Source organism: Perca flavescens, chromosome 17 (assembly GCF_004354835.1).
Source record: "Perca flavescens isolate YP-PL-M2 chromosome 17, PFLA_1.0, whole genome shotgun sequence".
NCBI classification, from domain to species: domain Eukaryota; kingdom Metazoa; phylum Chordata; class Actinopteri; order Perciformes; family Percidae; genus Perca; species Perca flavescens.
Window position 1 is genome coordinate 2,262,645 of NC_041347.1, and position 21,629 is coordinate 2,284,273.

General features: G+C 41.1%; 1 protein-coding gene across 3 annotated transcripts in view; it reads right to left on the minus strand.

Moving 5' to 3' along the window:
* dntt (deoxynucleotidyltransferase, terminal) overlaps window positions 1-21,629 on the minus strand; it is a 136,954-nt gene that overhangs the window by 98,578 nt on the left and 16,747 nt on the right. For all 3 annotated transcript variants that reach the window (XM_028604290.1, XM_028604289.1, XM_028604288.1), the window contains exon 3: window positions 18,863-18,973. In XM_028604290.1, the coding sequence (XP_028460091.1) occupies window positions 18,863-18,973 (111 nt within the window). The remainder of the gene's footprint in view (window positions 1-18,862; window positions 18,974-21,629) is intronic.

Sequence of the window (21,629 nt, forward strand, 5' to 3'; positions counted from 1 at the left end):
AGCGCTGTGGAGATAGTTCTGGCTACACCACAGATACATTCTAGTATAGGAGAAAACAAGCACCCTTGTTTTTTAGCAGAAATGGATAAAGAAAAGTGTCTTTTGAATGGCAAGTTGAGTTTCACGGCCCTTCCAGATGGTTCTCTCCACAAGACTAAAGTTGTCTGCATGTATTGTTACTGTTGATGTGAACTGAGTTACCACCCGAGTCTTAAAAGTGCTCTAAGCGATGTCACGCGTTTTACAGCAAACATCTCCTCACTGTCCGCTAGCTGCCTGTCCCCTGAACACACTGTAAAAAGACATCTCCTCACTATCCACTAGCTGCCTGTCCCCTGAACACACTGTAAAAAGACATCTCCTCACTGTCCGCTAGCTGCCTGTCCCCTGAACACACTGTAAAAAGACATCTCCTCACTGTCCGCTAGCTGCCTGTTCCCTGAACACACTGTAAAAAGACATCTCCTCACTGTCCGCTAGGTGCCTGTCCCCTGAACACACTGTAAAAAGACATCTCCTCACTATCCGCTAGCTGCCTGTCCCCTGAACACACTGTAAAAAGACATCTCCTAACTGTCCGCTACCTGCCTGTTCCCTGAACACACTGTAAAAAGACATCTCCTCACTGTCCGCTAGCTGCGTGTTCCCTGAACACACTGTAAAAAGACATCTCACTGTCCGCTAGCTGCCTGTTCCCTGAACACACTGTAAAAAGACATCTCCTCACTATCCGCTAGCTGCCTGTCCCCTGAACACACTGTAAAAAGACATCTCCTCACTATCCACTAGCTGCCTGTCCCCTGAACACACTGTAAAAAGACATCTCCTCACTGTCCACTAGCTGCCTGTCCCCTGAACACACTGTAAAAAGACATCTCCTCACTATCCGCTAGCTGCCTGTCCCCTGAACACACTGTAAAAAGACATCTCCTCACTATCCACTAGCTGCCTGTCCCCTGAACACACTGTAAAAAGACATCTCCTCACTGTCCGCTAGCTGCCTGTCCCCTGAACACACTGTAAAAAGACATCTCCTCACTGTCCGCTAGCTGCCTGTTCCCTGAACACACTGTAAAAAGACATCTCCTCACTGTCCGCTAGGTGCCTGTCCCCTGAACACACTGTAAAAAGACATCTCCTCACTATCCGCTAGCTGCCTGTCCCCTGAACACACTGTAAAAAGACATCTCCTCACTGTCCGCTAGGTGCCTGTCCCCTGAACACACTGTAAAAAGACATCTCCTAACTGTCCGCTACCTGCCTGTTCCCTGAACACACTGTAAAAAGACATCTCCTCACTGTCCGCTAGCTGCGTGTTCCCTGAACACACTGTAAAAAGACATCTCACTGTCCGCTAGCTGCCTGTTCCCTGAACACACTGTAAAAAGACATCTCCTCACTATCCGCTAGCTGCCTGTCCCCTGAACACACTGTAAAAAGACATCTCCTCACTATCCGCTAGCTGCCTGTCCCCTGAACACACTGTAAAAAGACATCTCCTCACTGTCCACTAGCTGCCTGTCCCCTGAACACACTGTAAAAAGACATCTCCTCACTATCCGCTAGCTGCCTGTCCCCTAAACACACTGTAAAAAGACATCTCCTCACTGTCCGCTAGCTGCCTGTCCCCTGAACACACTGTAAAAAGACATCTCCTCACTGTCCGCTAGCTGCCTGTTCCCTGAACACACTGTAAACTACATCTCCTCACTATCCGCTAGCTGCCTGTCCCCTGAACACACTGTAAAAAGACATCTCCTCACTATCCGCTAGCTGCCTGTCCCCTGAACACACTGTAAAAAGACATCTCCTCACTGTCCGCTACCTGCCTGTCCCCTGAACACACTGTAAAAAAACGCGGTCTCTGTAGACAGCCCAGGCTCCACAAACGGCAACAAATACAAACTGCGCCAGGGGAGGCGGAGGGGACAGGATGAGGAGGAGGGAGGGGCGAGCTAGCCTCCATTTAGTTTGACAATACTTCGAACGTCAACAAGAAGTGACATCACCCAACATCTCTTAGAGCACCTTTAAATACCACTTGAGCATTGAAAATATCCCTTTTAAAGTACATTTAGGACGGGTAAAAAAAATGTGTGATTAACTCGCGATTAATTGCGATTGAACTTGGACACTCGTGCGATTAATCACAATTTAAAAATTCTAATCTATTGACAGCCATACTAAAAATGTTTTGCAACAAATTTAAAATAATATTTGTTTGACCAAATAGTCGAGGGAAAACAAACTATTTAGCTTTGTAAAGGGCCACAGGGTGGCTCTATCCTCCCCAAACCCTGATCAGTTATTGCACTTCACTGCCAGTGGGGAGAAAACACTTCACCATCCCACTTTGTGATATTGACGACATGCAGCTGAACATTTGTGCTGCTGCTGAAGTGATGAGCTGCTGTTGTGGAACCAAGTGGAGAAAAACATGTCACCATATAGCAGCTGGATCATCAGCAGAACCATTCATTAACTAAACAGGTAATGTTCCTATGAAGGCTATGACGAGCCATTTCAAATGAGAGTGCTGTCTGAATGTCTCTGAGATGGAGCATGCTGGTGCAGTCAGGAATAAAGAGCTGCAGGTGGGCTTTGTGCCTGTAATCATTTGAGAACTTGCATTATTTTTGAATAGGCAGCACTTTTGCTGAAAAATGGAGCTGGTTTTTATTGAGGCAAGAAGGGTGGAATTCTCTGAAATGAAGTGCTAGGTATAATAGTTCTTCCAACTCAGCCGCCAGCTTAAAAACAATCAGAAAAACACTCCATGGTCAGAAAAGCCAGAGCAAACTGCTCACAAAAGATTTATGTAGCACATCTTAAATTTCATGGAAAAGTGACTTGATACAATTATCACATTTCACATCACAGGGAACGCTAATGTGTGGCTGCGTGAGAATCCTCAGGGTATTCTTCTTTCCAAAGCCCCTGAGCATTTTGAGTTATGCGCATCTCTGAGTGAGGCAAATGTGATAATTGCATTCTTTATTTGCTTTTTTGTTTTCAAATTGCGTGCTGTCTCACATGTACGTTTAATTTGGTGTGTTATTACACTGAACGCCTCCTACAAAAGTTAGTTTGCAACCCACAAATTGTATTATTAGCTTCAAAGAACAAACTGCCATCTTGCCATTTTCGTCTTAGAAAACCTCTTGTGGTCGACAAAAGTCCTCTACCTTCTTCATTCACTCTTAATATAAATTATGTGTAATATTATGTCTGTTTAATCCATTTCTATGTAACAAGAATGATAAACAATGAATGAAATAATGTGCAAATAGGATTCATATATATGTTTGCAACACCAAGGCATTTCTAAATGAATCAGAGAAGTGAGCCACCTGTTCTCACAAAAGGTCAAACTGAATTCAGCCGGTATCAGAGTGTACTGATGCAGGGGTGTAAATATAGACGGTGCAGGCAGTGCAGTTGCACTAGGGGGCACTTGGGGTGGAGGAGGGAGGGGGGGACACGTAGAGAGAGTCATGGTTTTCATTTTTGTTGGTAAAATAGTCAATAATCTAAAAAGAATAAACTATTCCATTAACCTTTTGAACTCTGCAAGAGAAAAGGTCCTCCAGTGCCTGAATTGGTATGTCTGCTTATTGTGATGTCATTTCCTGGAGTATCTTCAAATGCTTCATACCCCCAAAATCAGTACAACTTAAGCTAAAAGGTTATGCTAGTCAATAAACCATAATAATTAATATAAGTATTAAAATGGTGTCATAAATGAAAAAATATAAAAATCGGAAAATGTGTTTTCATGAATTTTTACTAAATTAATACACAAAATATTTCTAAATGTAGAAACATGAACGAAACTTTCCTTAACACTTCAGAAGTTATTTGAAATGTCTACCTTTTAGTAATATATTTTTATATTATACTAATGTTTATGAGCAGAGCGTAAAGGCATTTTGATAGTTTCATCTGCAGTAGAAACGGTCCGCCTGCTGCTTTGCACTGGACGTCATGTAACATTATGATGTCATAACGAGCGTACGTTATGACGGGAATGTGTGTATGATGTGTGTGTATGTGTGTCTGTCTCTCCGCTTCACAGCGCTCCGTGGCTATTTGCGGTGTGTGTGTGTTCCAGTGTGTTTCTGGCATTAGGTGCACCAACTTCTGAGAAATTAGACGGGTGTCTTTGTTCTAATGTTTGGTTTACTTCTAGCTGTTCACTTATGCCCCGTTTACACGAAGGGAAGACGCAGATATTTTCCTGCGGTTTGGCCTCTCATTTACACGAAAACCCAGTTTTTATCACAGAAAACGATTATTTCTAAAAAAATCCAGCCAAAGTGGAGATTTTGGAAATCCTCATTTGCACGTTTGCATGTAAACTGAGACAAACGGAGGTTTAGGCAGCCGAGAGAGAGAAAGACGACGTGATTGGTTGCTGTTGTTGTTATTGTCGGGATTCTGATTGGCTAACGTGGGCTTGAGCTTCTCGTTACACCGCCACCTACAGGTCTGGCATGTTCTTGATGGCATTGACAGCATATATACACGGGTACATATAAACAAACACTTTTCTGAAAATGGAGAGGTTGAAATGTCCGTTTATGAAAATAGCCGGCCACGTGTAAACGTAGCATTAATCTGACCAGCCTTTCACTCTGGTATTGTACAAGGGTCCTTTTTCACAGTAGACACGTTGAAGTGTCCCAGTAAGCGGTGACAGTGAGACAGCATGCTCAATGCCAGGACCCTGAAACTGAAGCACCAAAGTGGATTTCAGCCATTCATCTTCTTTTTTTTTTTCTTTACACCTGCGCTTTTCCTACTGTCGCGTTTCTCAGTCATCCATCCGATGTGTATCTTAGCAAATCAATACTAACCAATACAAAGCTGCTTTCACTGGCCACAGCATCTGGATCTGTATTTTTTCTTTCTGGGGTCTGGACTTTCCAACCACCGATGGAGGACTGCAGGTGCTGCTAATGTCCTGTTGTCGCTATGCGACCAGGAGTAGACAATGTTTGATTCTCATTGGGATCGACACTACAAGCGACCCTTTTTATGTTACAGGGATTCATTGGATTCAACAAATATTGCTTAGTGAAGCTTCAAGAACACAGGAAACCTGAGATAGCACAAGAAGCTCAGAAATAAGCTGGTAATCACTCATTACATTTGGGTCTGCATCTCATATTATGCTAACTCTAGCATGATGCTACTCTCTGCCCTTCATGGAATGCATGCACCAGCTATGCTTAAGAAAAGAACAATATAGAAATACATATCAGTGAAATACCATACAGCTGATCAAACTAGCCAGTGTAAAAAAAAAAAAAAAAAGTGCCTATGGGATAACTATGGAAACCCTCTACAGGGAGTAAAGTTGAGGAATTCTAAATCCAGGACTTGGACTTTTTGCAGCCTGGTGTGACCAGAGCTCAGGGCAGACTTGGACATATGCATGCCTTTGTTTTTCCTCTCCCCTAACCAAGCCGCGATCTGAGGTCACTTCACCCCCCGCGGTCTTGTGCAGACATGCAGCCTCAGGTCAGTGAGCAGCAGACTTCAGACCAGCTCACCCAGGAGACGCACTGACCCGTTTACTACAGCACATGCAAAGGGAACGACTACACAGCAAACACACACACACACACACACACACACACACACACACGCACAAGCACACACAGCTGGGCTCTCTTCCCAGCATGAGACAAATAGGAGAGGCAAGCTTGTAATTGGATAGGGGATGATGGGGCACGCTTGTGTTGTGCAAGTGTGCAGGGTGTGCTACAAATCATCTATATCTGACTTGGTTAATAGGATTGTTCTCATTGGTAAGTATCATAACCATTGTAGTAAGTGGAGACATTCTAAGCCTTCCTTTGTTTGGTTTATGAACGATTTTAAATTGTTTTTTTTCCCTCACTGAAAAAAGTAAATTGTAGTAAAGTTGCAAGAAAGATGTGTAGAGATATACTGTATCTAGGAAATTGCTGTTTTGATAAATCTCCCCATGTATGCTGCTCCTAAATTTTGACTTTATTTTCTCTAGCCTTTTTGCTTTTGACTTGTGATTTTTAATTAAAGGTGCTCTAAGTGATGTGACGCGTTTTTTAGGTTACAACACTGCATCACTGCAGCAGCGTGAGCACGCAGGCTACTTCCACAATGCGTATTCATGACTAAACCCCAACTCCTTCTTGTCGGTTATTGGCTGGAACACTGTTTGTTATGTTTGGTGGTGCAGGTTGGCGCAGTTTGTTTTTGTTGCCATTAGTGGAACCTGGGCTGTCTACAGAGACCACGTTTTTTTTACAGTGTGTTCAGGGGACAGGCAGCTAGCGGATAGTGAGGAGATGTTTGCTGTATGTGACAAAAAATGTTGTAGCCTAAAAAACGCATCACATCACTTAGAGCACCTTTAATAGGCCTACCCCCTTTTAGTTTTTTTTGTTATGTTTTGCTCAGGTGATTCTTTTTCTTTCATGTACGCTGACATTTATATTGAAGCTATTGACGTACGCTCTCTGCTAAAAATGAAAGCCGGTATAAAACCTGAAAACTTGAGAAACGCATAGTGAAACCCCTGTGCAACCCCTACATGTTATTAACGTGGAGTCACATACTGAAACATACTGTATGTGTATGTTTATGTTTAAACAATCGAATGACAGACACAATACACTGTTCTTTTCCAGTCTTTAAGATAAACTGGAACACACACCTAGACTAATATCTCTACTGAAATCACTGATTACAATTGTTTGTCTTCTTAATTAAATATATTGCACTAATTAATACAGTATTGCAAATTGTAACGGCAGCTGAGTGCCCGAAGTTTCTTTAAGAAAGCCCAATAATATATTGGGATGGCGTTCATAAATGATGTGAAAAAAGGAGGGGTCGATGCAGGCGCGTCAATTATCGCTTTCAGTGCGTTTGTGCCTTCATCGGCGTGAGAAATACAAGGTGTGGCGTGTGTACAAGGTGTGTTTAAAGAAATGTCAATAAACCAGAGCACGTTTTTCTCCCATCCCAGAATGCTGTGTGGACTAGCCAGACTCCTTCTCCGCAGCGCTGTGGAGGAGGGTCTGGCAATGCGAGACTACAATAAACTAGACTACACCACTGGTAAAGACCAACACAGACTTAAAAGAAGATTCTATTTTGGACTTACATTCATTAGGTGGCCAGAAACACGACTCCAAACGAATGCTACAATGTTGCTCTGTGTCTGCTGGACGTGTAAATGAGCAACTGTTTACTACTACAACCCAGCAATTATGCCATGCCGACAGCTTGTTCCACTGCCACCAAGAGGCCAGGAATGATGATTATTGCACTCCTGGGAGCAAACAAGTCATGGTGCTTTTCTAAAGTACATCTTGATACTAGTGGAGTGGCAAAATTGCATTATTGCTTCTTGTTGCAAAATCATACTCAAGCAGAACAGCCAATTATAATAATCGCACCTGTAGAAAAACTGGATTTTAAGACGTTACACACAGACACACACTCTCTGCAGTCTGTCAACTGTCATGTTTTCCTAGCAGCTGCGTGGAGTCAGCGCTGCGGGCTGAAAAATCCACCCTGCATATGTGCTCATCTAATTAATGAGGAGTAAAAGCTGGTAGAGGGACTTGGTGCGCAGGGACGTTGATATAGCACGCCGATTTACCCCCCACCACCGGATATCACGGACATGCCTGCGAGTTATGTTCGCACAGCAGCCTGCCTCGCTGCATGCGCAAAAGGAAACCATAAAAAGGAGGTCAGAGAACCCACTGAGAAGAGTTTTAACACGATTAACAGCTAGGAGATGGATATTATCTATCCCATGTCTAATGAATAAGCATAGGACGTAGTTCTGGATCTTTTTTTTTTTTTTTTCATCATGTAATTTTAAGGTTTGCCTCAGATGAGGAAAGGAAGTTTCTTTGACGTTGGTTTCCAGGAACGCCTTCAAAGGAAAGTAGAAGGCGTTTTAGTATAAAATCCAACAAGATCTCATATGAAAAGTATTAAAAACTTCTGAACAAGCATTGCTTGACCCTTTTCTGATCCTTATGGCTTTTTGTTTGTTAGTTAAGTTGAGAATGTTAACTCTGCTGGGGAATGGAAGAGAATCAATTTGATGCATTTGAGGTTCAGTGCTCCCATACCCTGTCCACTCATCTCTTCATCCGTAGCGTTGCTGCTAACAATACATTGGAGGCCTTTGGCTGGAGGAAAAACAATTCTGGATATTTAGCCATTTCTCTTTGTACTTCTTTCTCCCTTTTTCTTTCCCCCTCCCCTTGTTCGCCTGACAAACTATGTACGCTTGTATATGGTGGTTTGTGTGTGTACATCTGTGTGTAATGTGTGTTGCCATCAGAAAAACAGGCTGCGCGTCAATCAGCCAAGACACAAATGTCAATATTGGTGTCAGCGCACGTCGCGCTTATGGGGAAATTATGACAGCAGAGGACTCATGGCTACGCAGATAATAAAAAGAGAGGGTGTAGGCTTGACTTGTGTGTGTGTGTGTGTGTGTGTGTGTGTGTGTGTGTGTGTGTGTGTGTGGACAGTGTTGATTTCTCAGTCACAGCAAGAGACAACAAGAGTGAGAGAGAGCACAGCAAGAATGGGTAGACGGAAGGTGGGTGTTAGTCATAACAAAAAGAGCAGGAAGAAGTGGTGGCAAAGTGTGAGGCAGAGATGGGGAAGGATGAAGAGCAGGGATGAATAAATCAATAGTGCACGGCTGTGGAATGAAGGGGCCGCTTGCTGCCAGTGCGTGATTGACACCTCACTTGGGTGCTGTTGCTGAGACGCTGACACCTCTCTGCACCACTTACGTCCTCCCCCTTCACCAGCACACCCTGCTGGCCCCAGGATGCTCCCCTCCATCCTGAAATCGTCGCAGGTTGTTTCCTCCGACACTTCCTCTGCCTGTCTATTGAATCCATCCAACACTGACATGCACAAACAGCATACACCAAAATGAGCTGTGCGTATGAGTACACATGGATACACATGGATACGCATATACATCATTTAAAGCCCCTGGGTGTTTGGTTCACCACACTGTATTACTGTCAAAGTAATTGGTTTGGTTGGTCAAATAAATAGTTTTTTGGAAGTGGGGGAAAATTGGTCGATTGTTTTTGTTGTATTCTTCGTCTTGCTCCCAAAACGAGCAGTGGTTTTCATTTAAAATGTTGCGCGCTTATACAAACACTCACACAAATCCAGCTGTTGATTAGTATGCTGTGAGTGGGCCTCATTGTCGGTTGCAGTAGTTAAAGGAATGGGTCAACATTTTTGAGAAATGTAGCTATTTGCTTTCTCACAGATAATTAGATGAGATAATCAATACCACGCTCACATATCTTGGTATTAAGTATAAAACTGGAGCGAGGAGGTGATTAGCTTAGCTTAGCTTATCATAACGACTGAAAGCAGGGGGAAACAGCCAGCCTTGTTCTATCCAAGGTTCAAAAATATTTCGACCAGCACTTCTAAAATAGACATTTCTTTAATCAGTACAACAACGGAAAGGTAAAAACAACTTTTTCCAAAGTTGGGTGCTGAAAATGTTTGTTTCGCTGTAATCTGTGCCCTCACTGTTCTTCTATAATTACAGCCATGTCTGAAGATGCCATAAACATGCAACCATAAATGTATCACAAGAACTGGATACCAGACTCAAAGATGATCAAATTGAGTGAAACTTGCTCACCGAGCAGCCAACTGCGAACCTGACAGGCCAGATGGTTTGTTAACACGAAAACATCTGAGAAGCAGCCATTGGAAAAGGGAACGCCAAACAGTCGCAGCCGTCACACACACCTAAACCACGCCCGCCCCCGTCCCTGTTTAAACTAACTCAATGAACTGCATCACCTAACATTGAGAAAGGTCATGTTCCAGAGATACATTTTTAGTCATTTGAATGATAAATGTAAAAGTGTGGTTTTGAATGATTTACTTTTGAAACTTGAGAACTCGGACAGTGTAATGCTAGGCTAGCTGTTGGAGAAGCTGCATTGCTCATATTCTGTGATAGAGCTGCTTTATTAGCGCAGGAATTATTACATGCATTGTAATGTGTAGTAAAGAAAACGCACTTTTGCACCTACATTTCTAAAGCAATGCTGAGCATGAGTCAGGAGAGCTTCTGTTAACTGAGCTGAGAGATTCCAACTTAACTGACTGGCCTGTTTTTGTTCCTGATGAATACATCTCTTACCATCAAATAAATAATTATCATTCTTACAAATGGTTTTCCCAGTTTAAGGTTGTGGAAATGCAGTTGTCTATTAAATCTGTAGTCTGCTCTGCATTAGTGACTTCTCCAGTTTCAAATTCTACAGGCAAAGTAACTTTAAAAGCTACAGAAATCATATTTCCTGTTTCATCTTTTGATATGCATGTCACTGTATTGTGCAAAGCTTTTGAAGTTACATATCAAATATTGTGAAAAGAATTTCATAGAGTCCAGATTTTGACTAAAGTGCAAATGTTGGCGACGCAGAGGCTCCCTTTTTGTAAATTACATAAATATAACCAAATAAATAATATAAGAAAACCTCAGGACGTCATTTGAAGACAAACTCATATGGTTTTGGTTGCTAGGTGACAGAAGAACTGGCTAGCCATGACACACATCAGTGCATGTGGCCATTTACTGGACTATACTACTGTGTGTTTGAGCCAGATGAGCTTCTCCTCTGACAATGCTCATCACTACTATGTTGTTAGTCTCACACTGCCAGACCTTCCTCCACAGCGTTGCAGAGGAGGGTCTGGCTAGTCCACACAGCAGTGATGGCCAAATGAGGCTTGGTGAAGCATTTTCTTTATTTGCTGAGCCCACAAGATGGCGCTCTCTGTTCAACAAGGGGTTGAGAATACACTGAATTGCAATGCCTTAGGCCTTTCTCTTAAAACCAAGAGCGCCATCTAGTGGGCTCAGAAAATGAAGACAATGCTTCACCAAGCTTCATTTGGCCATCACTACCACGAAGCATTCAGGGATGGGAGAAAAACGGGCTCTGGTTTATTGGCATTTCTTTAAACCAATCACAATAGTCTTGGGCGGTGCTAAGCGCCGGACGGAGCCACAGTGTCCCTGCACTGTCCCTGTCTCACTCCCTACTCATCAAATGTCTGATGCATGGTCGAGGACCCCTGGCATTAAGTTTCAACGAAAGAGGGGTACCTGTTGTGTTATTTTTCAACAGGGGGGTCTGTCAGGTAGACATTCATGTTAATCCCTCACCGTCGGATATCGACGAAAGAAAAAACACGCCCCATAACTAGGGCTGGGCGATAAAACGATAACGATATGTATCGCGATAGACACATAATCAATATCAATAGAAAATGCGGTCGATAAAACGTTCGATAACTTGTTTTTCTTCATCAGAAGAAACCAGAGGTTGTGAATCAAGTTTGGTTGCATGAACAAAGGCCCTCACTCTCTGGCAACCTAGCAACGTGGGGAGTGACACTCTAACAGCCAATCATGTAACAGTATCATGTTTGGTTGTGCCACATCGCTGTCTCGTGTTCTTCAATAACAGAACCGGCGTGGAGTGGAAAGTGAGTGCCGCAGCGAGCGAGGAAATCGTTGATAAAACAGGAAAAGTCAGTATGGCAGTTTTGGGGATTTTATAAGTCTGACCGTAGTCAGACCAATGTAAATCAGACCAACACTGGTAATACCATAAACTTGTTTTACCACTTTAGCCACGCTCACACTTTGGAGCACAGCCGTATTCGCCATCAACGTCCAACAACATCTGCAGCTGCTACACCGCACAAGCAGCAGACCACCATGGAGAGTCAGCGCCTTACTAAACGCTACAAAGAAATAACGGAGGCAGACATGCTGGACACTGTCCAGAAGCCAGGTTACCAACTTAGCACTAAACCTGCAGAAAATAGTTCCTTCTCAGGTTTCTTATATTTAGCTAACACTTTGCACTATTTTATGACACTTTATTAAGCATTTCTTACTTATTCTTTAATTTTGCACCTTAATGTTAAGAGATAATTGTTAAGTGTTCATTGTAATTTTAGACCTGTTTACATTTGAATTATTTGAGTGTTTTCCATGGTTGTGTTGACATTTCTGCTTTTATAACTGAGGGGATTATAATCAGAGCAGGGTTAAGTTTAAAATAAAAATGTTTAAATTTAATATATTTTTCTCCTGGTCCTTATTTTAAATAGGTCATAAAAAATATCAATAATTATCGATATCGACCGATATGAAAAACTTATATCGTGATACAGTTTTCAACCATATCGCCCAGCCCTACCCATAACTCGAAATCTGTGGCAGTGTTATTATTGGTATTTTTAGCCCAATAACAGCTGTTTTAATCAACATTTATTCACAAGATCTTATCATGGTTTATATTTATTTCTTTTAATGTTATTATTTCGGTCTATTTTGGCCAGGGAAGCTGGGTTGCTTTTTGTTTATTTATATTTTTAAAACTATAACGCTACATCTAGCAACATATATTTAGATGTTATCATGGTATTCATTTCTTTATTTTAATAATATTATTTTGGTCTTATTACTGGTGAAATATTACAGTATGCTGTACATTACGATATGATCTGAGCTAGACGCATTCAAAACCGATATCCCACGGGCAGTGTCCAGAGGGTCTTTAATGCCAGTACATGTAATTCATTTATCATCATGTATTTAATCAGTTTTTTTCACCAGCAGTTGCTCTGATTTGTACCAGTAAGTTATGCACGGTTAGCCTGGGTAAACCCTCGCTCGTCGGATAAGAAGATAAAAAATACATAATATTCGTAATATTGATGTTTTTGTCTAACGTTGTGTTTGAGGATTTAAACAATAAAGATAACAATAATAAAATACAGTTTCATGTATTTGTCTCATGTATTGTTTGCTTGGCCGGCCGGCGGCAATCTGAAATGGAATGAAGCCCACTCACAGCAGACAGCAGAAACATAGGAGTCGCTCATGTCCTCCCACCCACCCCGGAAGAACTACAAGTGCACAAGCTTTTATGCTCTTATGGGAGTTGTAGTTTTAAAGTATATTGGTATATTTCTCATAATTAGAAGTTAGCAGTGTAGAATTTTGGCTACACCCTGGGTTTTTTGGGGATGGGGAACACACTGGTGTCATCAGATTTTAAAAATGTAATCGTTAAATAGGTGAAAATAGCTTATTACCATATTTGACAGTGCTTACAGTGGGTAAACTTTGGTGACCATATCTACATGACAGCTGAGGTCCAGAGCTTTCTATAACAGCTGTTCCTATGTGTGTTGCCCCTTCTGTTGCTAAATGACAAGCCTTCAAAGATGTACTGGGTTCAAGGTTCAGAGGTCAATATTTCAAAGCAGGAGTAACGTATCCTCTTCAGACTGACATTACTTACTGTCGAGGTTGAGACCTTTTCAACGATGCGTTTGCTATAGTCCTATGACAACGTTTTAATTTTTACATATCATGGAGACCACTTTGCTGATGATACACTATTGTCCCCAGAGGGGTATTTTCCTTGAGTTCAAATGCTTTAGACATAACACTTTACATATTGTTTTATCATACAGCTGACATATACTTACAATAAAAAACAACATAAACAAAGTGATATGTAGTCAGACTGAAGCACATCACACAGCCACAATCTATTGCTCATCTTTCACAAACAGTGAAACACACAACCATATACATTATATCATGAAGCTATTCCACAACCCCTGCAGCCACAAGCAACATTATTAATTGAGGTAGGTCCGAATAGGCCTATAGTTTAGAAATGTTCTGCCAGAAGATAAGAGCTCATACTTGGCATGGAGAATAAAGATAGATCAGACCATATTCTGTGTGCTTGCCTGGAGAGACGGGTTTCTATTCCTCTCCACAACCTTCATGACAGTTATATTTATAATGCTCTGTAATGCAGCCTTGTATAACATAAACCCTCTGATTCACCGTCAGTGTCTGCTCTAAATGATAACACACACTTTGAACACGGGCCTTCCAGCCAAAGGTGTTGTCCATATGAACACCAAGGTGCCTATAGGAGCAGAGCCGATGGATTGGTTCATCATTTATTACCTCTGATACCCTCTGACCAATGTCACGACCCTTTCCTCAGTTTGTGAAATGGTTGAATGAGATGTGTGAGTTGTGGCTGTGTGCAGTATATAGACTGAGGTAGAAGTGTGCCAAAAATACCAAAACACATGTTGTATATGTACACATACCCATAGAAAGCTATATACAGTACATCTTACTCAGTGAACAAAAACCTCGGTAACAATCTGCTTATCCTCTTAATTTCCTGAAAATACTTCCTAAAACTAGTCCCTTCTTAATTTTGAAAAGGTAGTCTCTCAGTAAAGGTTACAAAGGTTAGGATGGCTACAAGCTGTAACCACGGTGATTGATATGAGGCTCATCTTCTGAATTTAATAATGAATATGTTAGGCCTACCATAAATTGATATTTCAAAAAAGTCATTTATTTAAAACAACTAACAATGCAGTGTGATTTTAAATCAAACTAAGTCCCACACATAAATATGCTCATGTTTTTTGCCTTTAGTCTTTGCTATTAATATTCATCAACTGCAAAATTAGAAAATTGCGTTTTTAAATAATAATAATAATGCATGGAAAATAAAATAAAAATGCTTCTCTTAGTAAATAGTTTATTTTTTGTTTTCCACAACATTACAACTCAAAACAAATGCATTTTAGTCAAACAAGCCATTAGGCTGTATTTCTAAACACTCAACTGTAGATTTGTTTATAAATATATATAAGGGCTATCAAAGTGCTTAGCATAAAACACAATTTTTTCATTATTGGTATTTTTATTGTGTAAATTCTCACGTACAACGTGCAACATTCTTTCACAGACGAGGACCTGTAATTACTACGTCACTTCCGCTGATTTTTTTTAAACGTTATTACGTGCATAACTTACTGAAATAAAACACAAAACCACTGACTATAAATATATGTGCACTGAAGCGATACTGGCGTTAAAGACCCTCTGATCGCTGCCCGATTCTTTGAAATGAATGCTAGCATTGCATTGTGGGATATCGGCTTTGATCTTATCGTAATGTTCTGAATACTGTATACTGTAATAAGAGTGTAAGACTGTAATTTCTGTAAAGAAATTAATACCATGATAACATCTAAATAAATGTTGATATATGTAGCGTTATAGTTTTAAAAATATAAATAAACAAAAAAGCAACCCAGCTTCCCTGGCCAAAATAGACCAAAATAATAACATTAAAAATAAATAAATATAAACCATTATAAGATCTCGTGAATAAATGTTGATTGAAACAGCTGTTATTGGGTTAAAAATACCAATAATAAAACTGTCACAGATTGCGAGTTGAGGGTGGGGGTGTTTTTTCTTTTGTCTATATCAAACGGTGAGGGATTAACATGAATGTCTATCTGACGGACCACCACGTCGAAAAATAACGCAACAGGTACCCCTCTTTTGTTGAAACTTAACACCAGGGGTTCTTGGCCATGCGTCAGACATTTGACGAGTAGGGAGTGAGACTGTGTTGCTCAGGAAGGAACTTCTTATGGTGGAACATATCGATCGGCTCGCAGCGTGCTTCTACCAAGATCTAGTGATGTTTGTGATAGGCTGTCTGGCGTTGAACTTTGTAGAGACACGCAGGAAACACTTTACGTTACACAGAGACACGAGGGAAAACTAAAGAAAACGATTTGTGCCGTAATGTTGTAAATACGTTCAGGAAGGAACTTGTTATGGTGGAACATACTGTATGTACGTTCAAAAGATGTTTTAGTCGTGCAACAGAAAACTGAGATTGGACAGATAGTCTAGCTAGCTGTCTGGATTTACCCTGCAGAGATCTGAGGAGCAGTTAACCATAGTCCTCAGAAAAAAAAAAAAAAACACAAAGAAAGCAGAAGGTAACGGACATCCGGCCAAAAATAGCGTCATCCGGCGGAATTTCCAGCGGCATTGGAGCAATCCCGGAAGTGGAACGTCGTGGATATAGACTACTAAGGTGTTAACTGACTTCTGTTTTTGCTAAACACTAGAGGATAAAAATGCTAACCCAACATTAAAGGAGAAAAATCTAATTTCACAGTATTAAAACTTGCCCACTACAACAACAACAACAAAAACCACAACACAAGTCTGAAGCAAATGCATGCTTGATACTGCTTTCTATCTAATTTCCAGAAGGGGGCGACTCCACTGGTTGAAAAAACAAGTCCAATTCTATAAAGATCAACGAGAAAATTACCATACTTGACACTTTATTACCTCAATAAACATTTTCATAATGAGTTTATGGTCTCTTTCAAGTCTTCTTCAATACAGCATAATGTTAATTTAGTAAACTATGGTCCATTTATTTTTAAATAGATGACAAAGCAGGGGATGCATTAGGTGTGTGGCTACACGCTGACCTGTCAATCAGGACAGAGGCTTAGCAATGCTAACCATGGCACTGGGCACATTCAAATAGACCTGAACTTGTTTTTGGGTGCTGTTCGTGTCTTTATCTTAAACTTTGACCCTCTCACTGTGTGTTTTCACTTTATCAAAGTTGATTGGACTATTTTGGTTGCCTAAAAGAAGGGATGAAATTCAGCAACTTTCCCTTTCTAGCGTTTAGCGTAGCGCAGCACCATTGCAACCATAAACAACACTGGCTTGGGCGCATCATCCTCACCAGCTCCAACCTCTTGTCAAAAATCATCACATCTGGAAAAAAACAAGATGGTGACGGCCAAATTGCCAAACTCAAGGCTTCGAAATGGCATTCCACAAACTAATGGGTGTCGTCATGGCTGCTACGTCAACTATTTTTACAGTATATGCAACCAACAAATGTCAGTACATCTGCAAATATCTCTACAAATACTGTATATCTACATTGTTAAATCTGACTTCTGAAAACACTCCCCATTCTTAATAACTTAAAAAAAATGAGTAGCCTATGTTCAAAAGATTAAAGGTTTTTGTTCATATCAGTTATCATTTCATCACAAAGCATATACCAATACAAAGACATGCACAGAAACACACATACCCACGTACATGAATACAGACCCATACACACAATATCTCAGTCCCCTCAAAAGGGGTTTCACATATTCACAGGGATTACATCATTACTGTGACAGACAGCAGGACAGATCAAGGATAGCTTTGCAACGTTGGATCAATAGCATGCTCCTCATTAGCACTGCAATACATTAGATCATATCCTGTGTCTATTGGCTTGCTGCTGCTTATATCTAAACAGAGATGGTTGGTTTACAGTCAAAGGGCATTCGGGCAAGGCAACGTTTCTTTTTCCTGAATGAAATATTTCAAGTAATTATATTGTATATGCGTCATGGGAGTGTTCACCTGTGGCTTTGCCAAGACCACATCAAGAACAACCTTGCTTTCTAATCAGAACGTCTCCTTTGATGTGGCTTTATGTGGGGATAATGAGTTAATCATGGGGATAGGGAAATGGAGTGGGATTGCTACTTATGGAGTTAATGCTGTGGAAAGAAACAGGGGATAAGAAATGGAACAGAAGCCCTCCCCAGGTGAGACGTGTGTGGGTGTGCACGTGGACAACACATGCAGGCGAGCATGTGTGGGTGAATCGCGGTACACGTGCGTGCTTCTATTATGTACATTTACCATCACCGCGAGGTAAAAAGTCATTATGTCATAACAGATGCCTCACAGGCCCTCGGTAAGCTGTGCTTAATAGGTCTAGAAACTCATCAGCGGGTCTCCAGGCTTCAACACAAACGCACACATAGGTTTGCCTGCCACTTCACCGTGATATTGCTCATCTCAGACATGCAATTTCATATCCTGTGCCAGATATGGCATCAAGACAGTGCCAACAGAGAAGACTCGCAACAATCTAAGTTGAAATGGATGAAATGCAAAGAGTAAGCAAAGAGTTTGACTTACAACTAATTACTGTTTTAATAATGAATTAATCTGCCAATTATTTTATGATTAATTCTTTTCTAGATTAATTGTACAGTCAAATTGCTTGTTTCTTTTCAACTAACAATTCAAAAGCCAAATATATTCCATTTACAGTGAAGGCAGGAATGCCTCACATTTAGTGGAAGGTGGAAACAGTTTGGGATTGTTGCTTGATGAATGCCTTTAATGATTGATCGATTAGCAAAAATGTTTAATTTATGTCGATCAATTAATCTTTTCGGCACTACTTATAAATCGTATTTGCACATCTGGTTTATTGTTTGTATGGTTGATATATTGACGGCATGCAGACACTGCCTTGTTCCAATTTCCTGACAGGTTTCTCACTCTACATCTGCAGCTACATTTTCTCATAATCTAAATGCAACATCCTTTCTCTTTTCTTTCACGCTCATCAACACCTAAGCCAATCAGCCGATCAACCACTTTCCCATTCTGTGTGGGAACCAGAGGTTCTGAGGCCCACCCCGCCCACCGCTCCCTCCCAGACTGCCCCACCAGATGGCAGAGGGACAGATCCATCATTGCTTGTGAGGAGTGTCACGTTCGTCGCCCATCATGGCGTAGCACGCTGCGCCTTCGGGCGTGTCCGTGCCAGCCCCTGTGCCAGGGATCGTGGGCATGTCAGCTGTTGCACCTCCAACGCGCCGCAGCTGCAGATGCTGCTCATTTGCAGGTTAATGTATTTTGGGGAGAGTTGTGTCAGAGCGCTGGTGAGTGAAGCAAGTCAAGCCATCCAATTAGAGCAGAACAGATTAGGAGGCTTTTTGTTTTTTTTTCTTACAGTGAAAAGTCAGAGCGACAGCCTCTGGTGGGCAAACATGTGAGTGAAGTTAGATAACAGTTTCTTACTGTGAATATCTTGTTATGGTTTTCTGTTGTTGTCCTTCTCTGGCAGGCGTATTGAGAAACGGTGGTCACAGGAGTGGATGTAGAACCTTCTGGCAATGTGGGCAAATTGTCCTGTGTTCAAAAATAACCAGAGACTTATGAATATACACATATGCATAATGTAATTCATTGCCATAATACCTGAGCTCTTGCAAATTGTAAATGTGTGTCAGGCTATTCCTGACTTGCACGGAGCCAACCAAGAGTTCAAATTGAATTACATAAAAATGTAGCCATTTGCCTTGGAGAAGTTATTTTTATGACCGTGTGTCTCCAGGGCAACAGGCTAATGACACTCATCTCACAGTCTGGTGGCATCCAAATCCATTATGCTACCTAACCCGTGGCATTACAAATCTGCTTGCCATCATCCAATTTGCCTCCTGTAAATTGCCTTTTCATTCTATGAAGAAATGGTTCCCCGTTTGTAATATATGTGTCAAACGGATTACCAATGTAATATTAATATTCTCGCAGACAATTAGACAACACAAAAGGGAACATTGTGTCCATAAAATGACCCATGTATTGGGTGGGAGAATGATACAGAGAGCGGAGGAAGAGGAGAAAGAGGAAGATCGAGAGATTGTCACCACACAGTGTTGACAGGGGCCGATTCTGCAGAAGGAATATGGGTGTCTCGAAAAGATAATGAAAAGAGCTAGTACCTCTCACAATGCTGGGCTGAATCAATCAGCAAGGGATTAAAAAAATGTTCATCATTTATTCTCTGCCAGGAGCCTTTCCTGTTCTCAAAAAATAAATAAAAAATAGAATAACTTTGAATATATTTCACGGCACAATTTTTCTGCCAATCAAAAGTAAAACTGTCTTCCCTAACTGTTCTTCTTCTTAATACAACAGGGGGTTCTCCATCACTTTTTCTTCCACCTCAGCCGCAGTTTGTTTAATCCAATATGGGATTGTGGGTCCATGGAGACAAACGTCTGTGCATCAGCATGCAGAGTTTGGTTTTCCCCATCTGGGCTGGGTTATTATACAGGCCTATAACTCTGTGGAAGTTAAAGCTCTCTGACTGATCTCAGAGGCCGCGTATCCCCGCCTGGCCCTCTCTCCAGCGTCCTCTCCACCGCTGCTGTATGGCTTAGATGTAACTAAACTAATGTGTGCCGTCTACACATTGCAGCTTCATTGCTCCACATACCATCTGCTGAGATGAAAAGGTGCAGTAAGCGTTGGAGGACCTCGACCCACTCCTGCGTCCTCTTCCATACCATACTGAGACACAGTCTAGTTCCTGCCTCCATGTTAAAGTGCCCATATTATGCTCATTTTCAGGTTCATAATTGTATTTAAAGGTTATATCAGAATAGGTTTACATGGTTTAATTTTCAAAAAACACCATATATTTGTCGTACTGCACATTGCTGCAGCTCCTCTTTTCACCCTGTGTGTTGAGCTCTCTGTTTTAGCTACAGAGTGAGGCATCGCATTTCTGTTCCATCTTTGTTGGGAGTCACACATGTGCAGTAGCTAGGTAAGGACTACTAGCCAGTCAGAAGCAGAGTATGAGGGCGTGCCACGCTAGCAGCTAGGCGAGCATTATAACGTGTGTTACAAAGTGACGCATGTTCGTATAGTAACAAAGTAGAACTACTTCACTACTCTACTTAAGTACTAAAAGGCTGTATCTGTACTTTACTGGAGTATTATTTTTCTCTCCTACTTCCACTTTTACTTGAGTACATATTTTTGATGAATGAAATACTTTTACTCCCATACATTTTTTATGTGCTGCATCATTACTCGTTACTGTTGTGAATTCCTCACGCTATGGAGACTGTGAAGGTTACAGTGTACGTTAGTTACGTACGCTAATTACATAATTTCCGTAATAAATCCCCAAAATTGTGTTGTGTTTCTTTTCATTATGGTTGCCCGTTCAGAAGTCAGAGACGATGTAAGTTTGTACTCTTTATATTTAGTTATTGTTGCAGCAGATTAATCTATTCCTGAGTTGTTTCAGTCTGCAGTGAGTACTGAATGTTAACCGTTTGACCCTGTGATGTGGAGCTGATCTAGTTTATCTGGATGTTTGACCCTGTGATGTGGAGCTGATCTAGTTTATCTGGATGTTTGACCCTGTGATGTGAAGCTGATCTAGTGTATCTGGATGTTTGACCCTGTGATGTGAAGCTGATCTAGTGTATCTGGATGTTTGACCCTGTGATGTGAAGCTGATCTAGTTTATCTGGATGTTTGACCCTGTGATGTGAAGCCGATCTAGTTTATCTGGATATTTGACCCTGTGATGTGAAGCTGATCTAGTTTATCTGGATGTTTGACCCTGTGATGTGAAGCTGATCTAGTTTATCTGGATTTTGCTAGCTTGCTAACTTTCCTGTACATCCCACATGTTACTAGCTAGTGTGTGATATGTTTTTGGGGGCTTTAATCCTTACTGTGCTGGAGAGGATGTTCATTTTACATGCACAGTGTGACTGTGTACTGTACATTTTATTTCAGTATTTGTTATTTTTAATATAATATATTTAATATTTGTTAATTCCTTTGGCGACAGCCTTGGCTAAACATTTCACATAATATAAACAATATGATATTCAAACTTTTGAGTGCTTTCTTTAATAACACAATACTTGTACTTTTACTTTCAGTACTTGAGTAGTACATTTTAAAATAAACTACTTGCAATACTTAAGTAAAACATTTTTTGAATACTTCAGTACTTCTACTTAAGTGTGGTGCT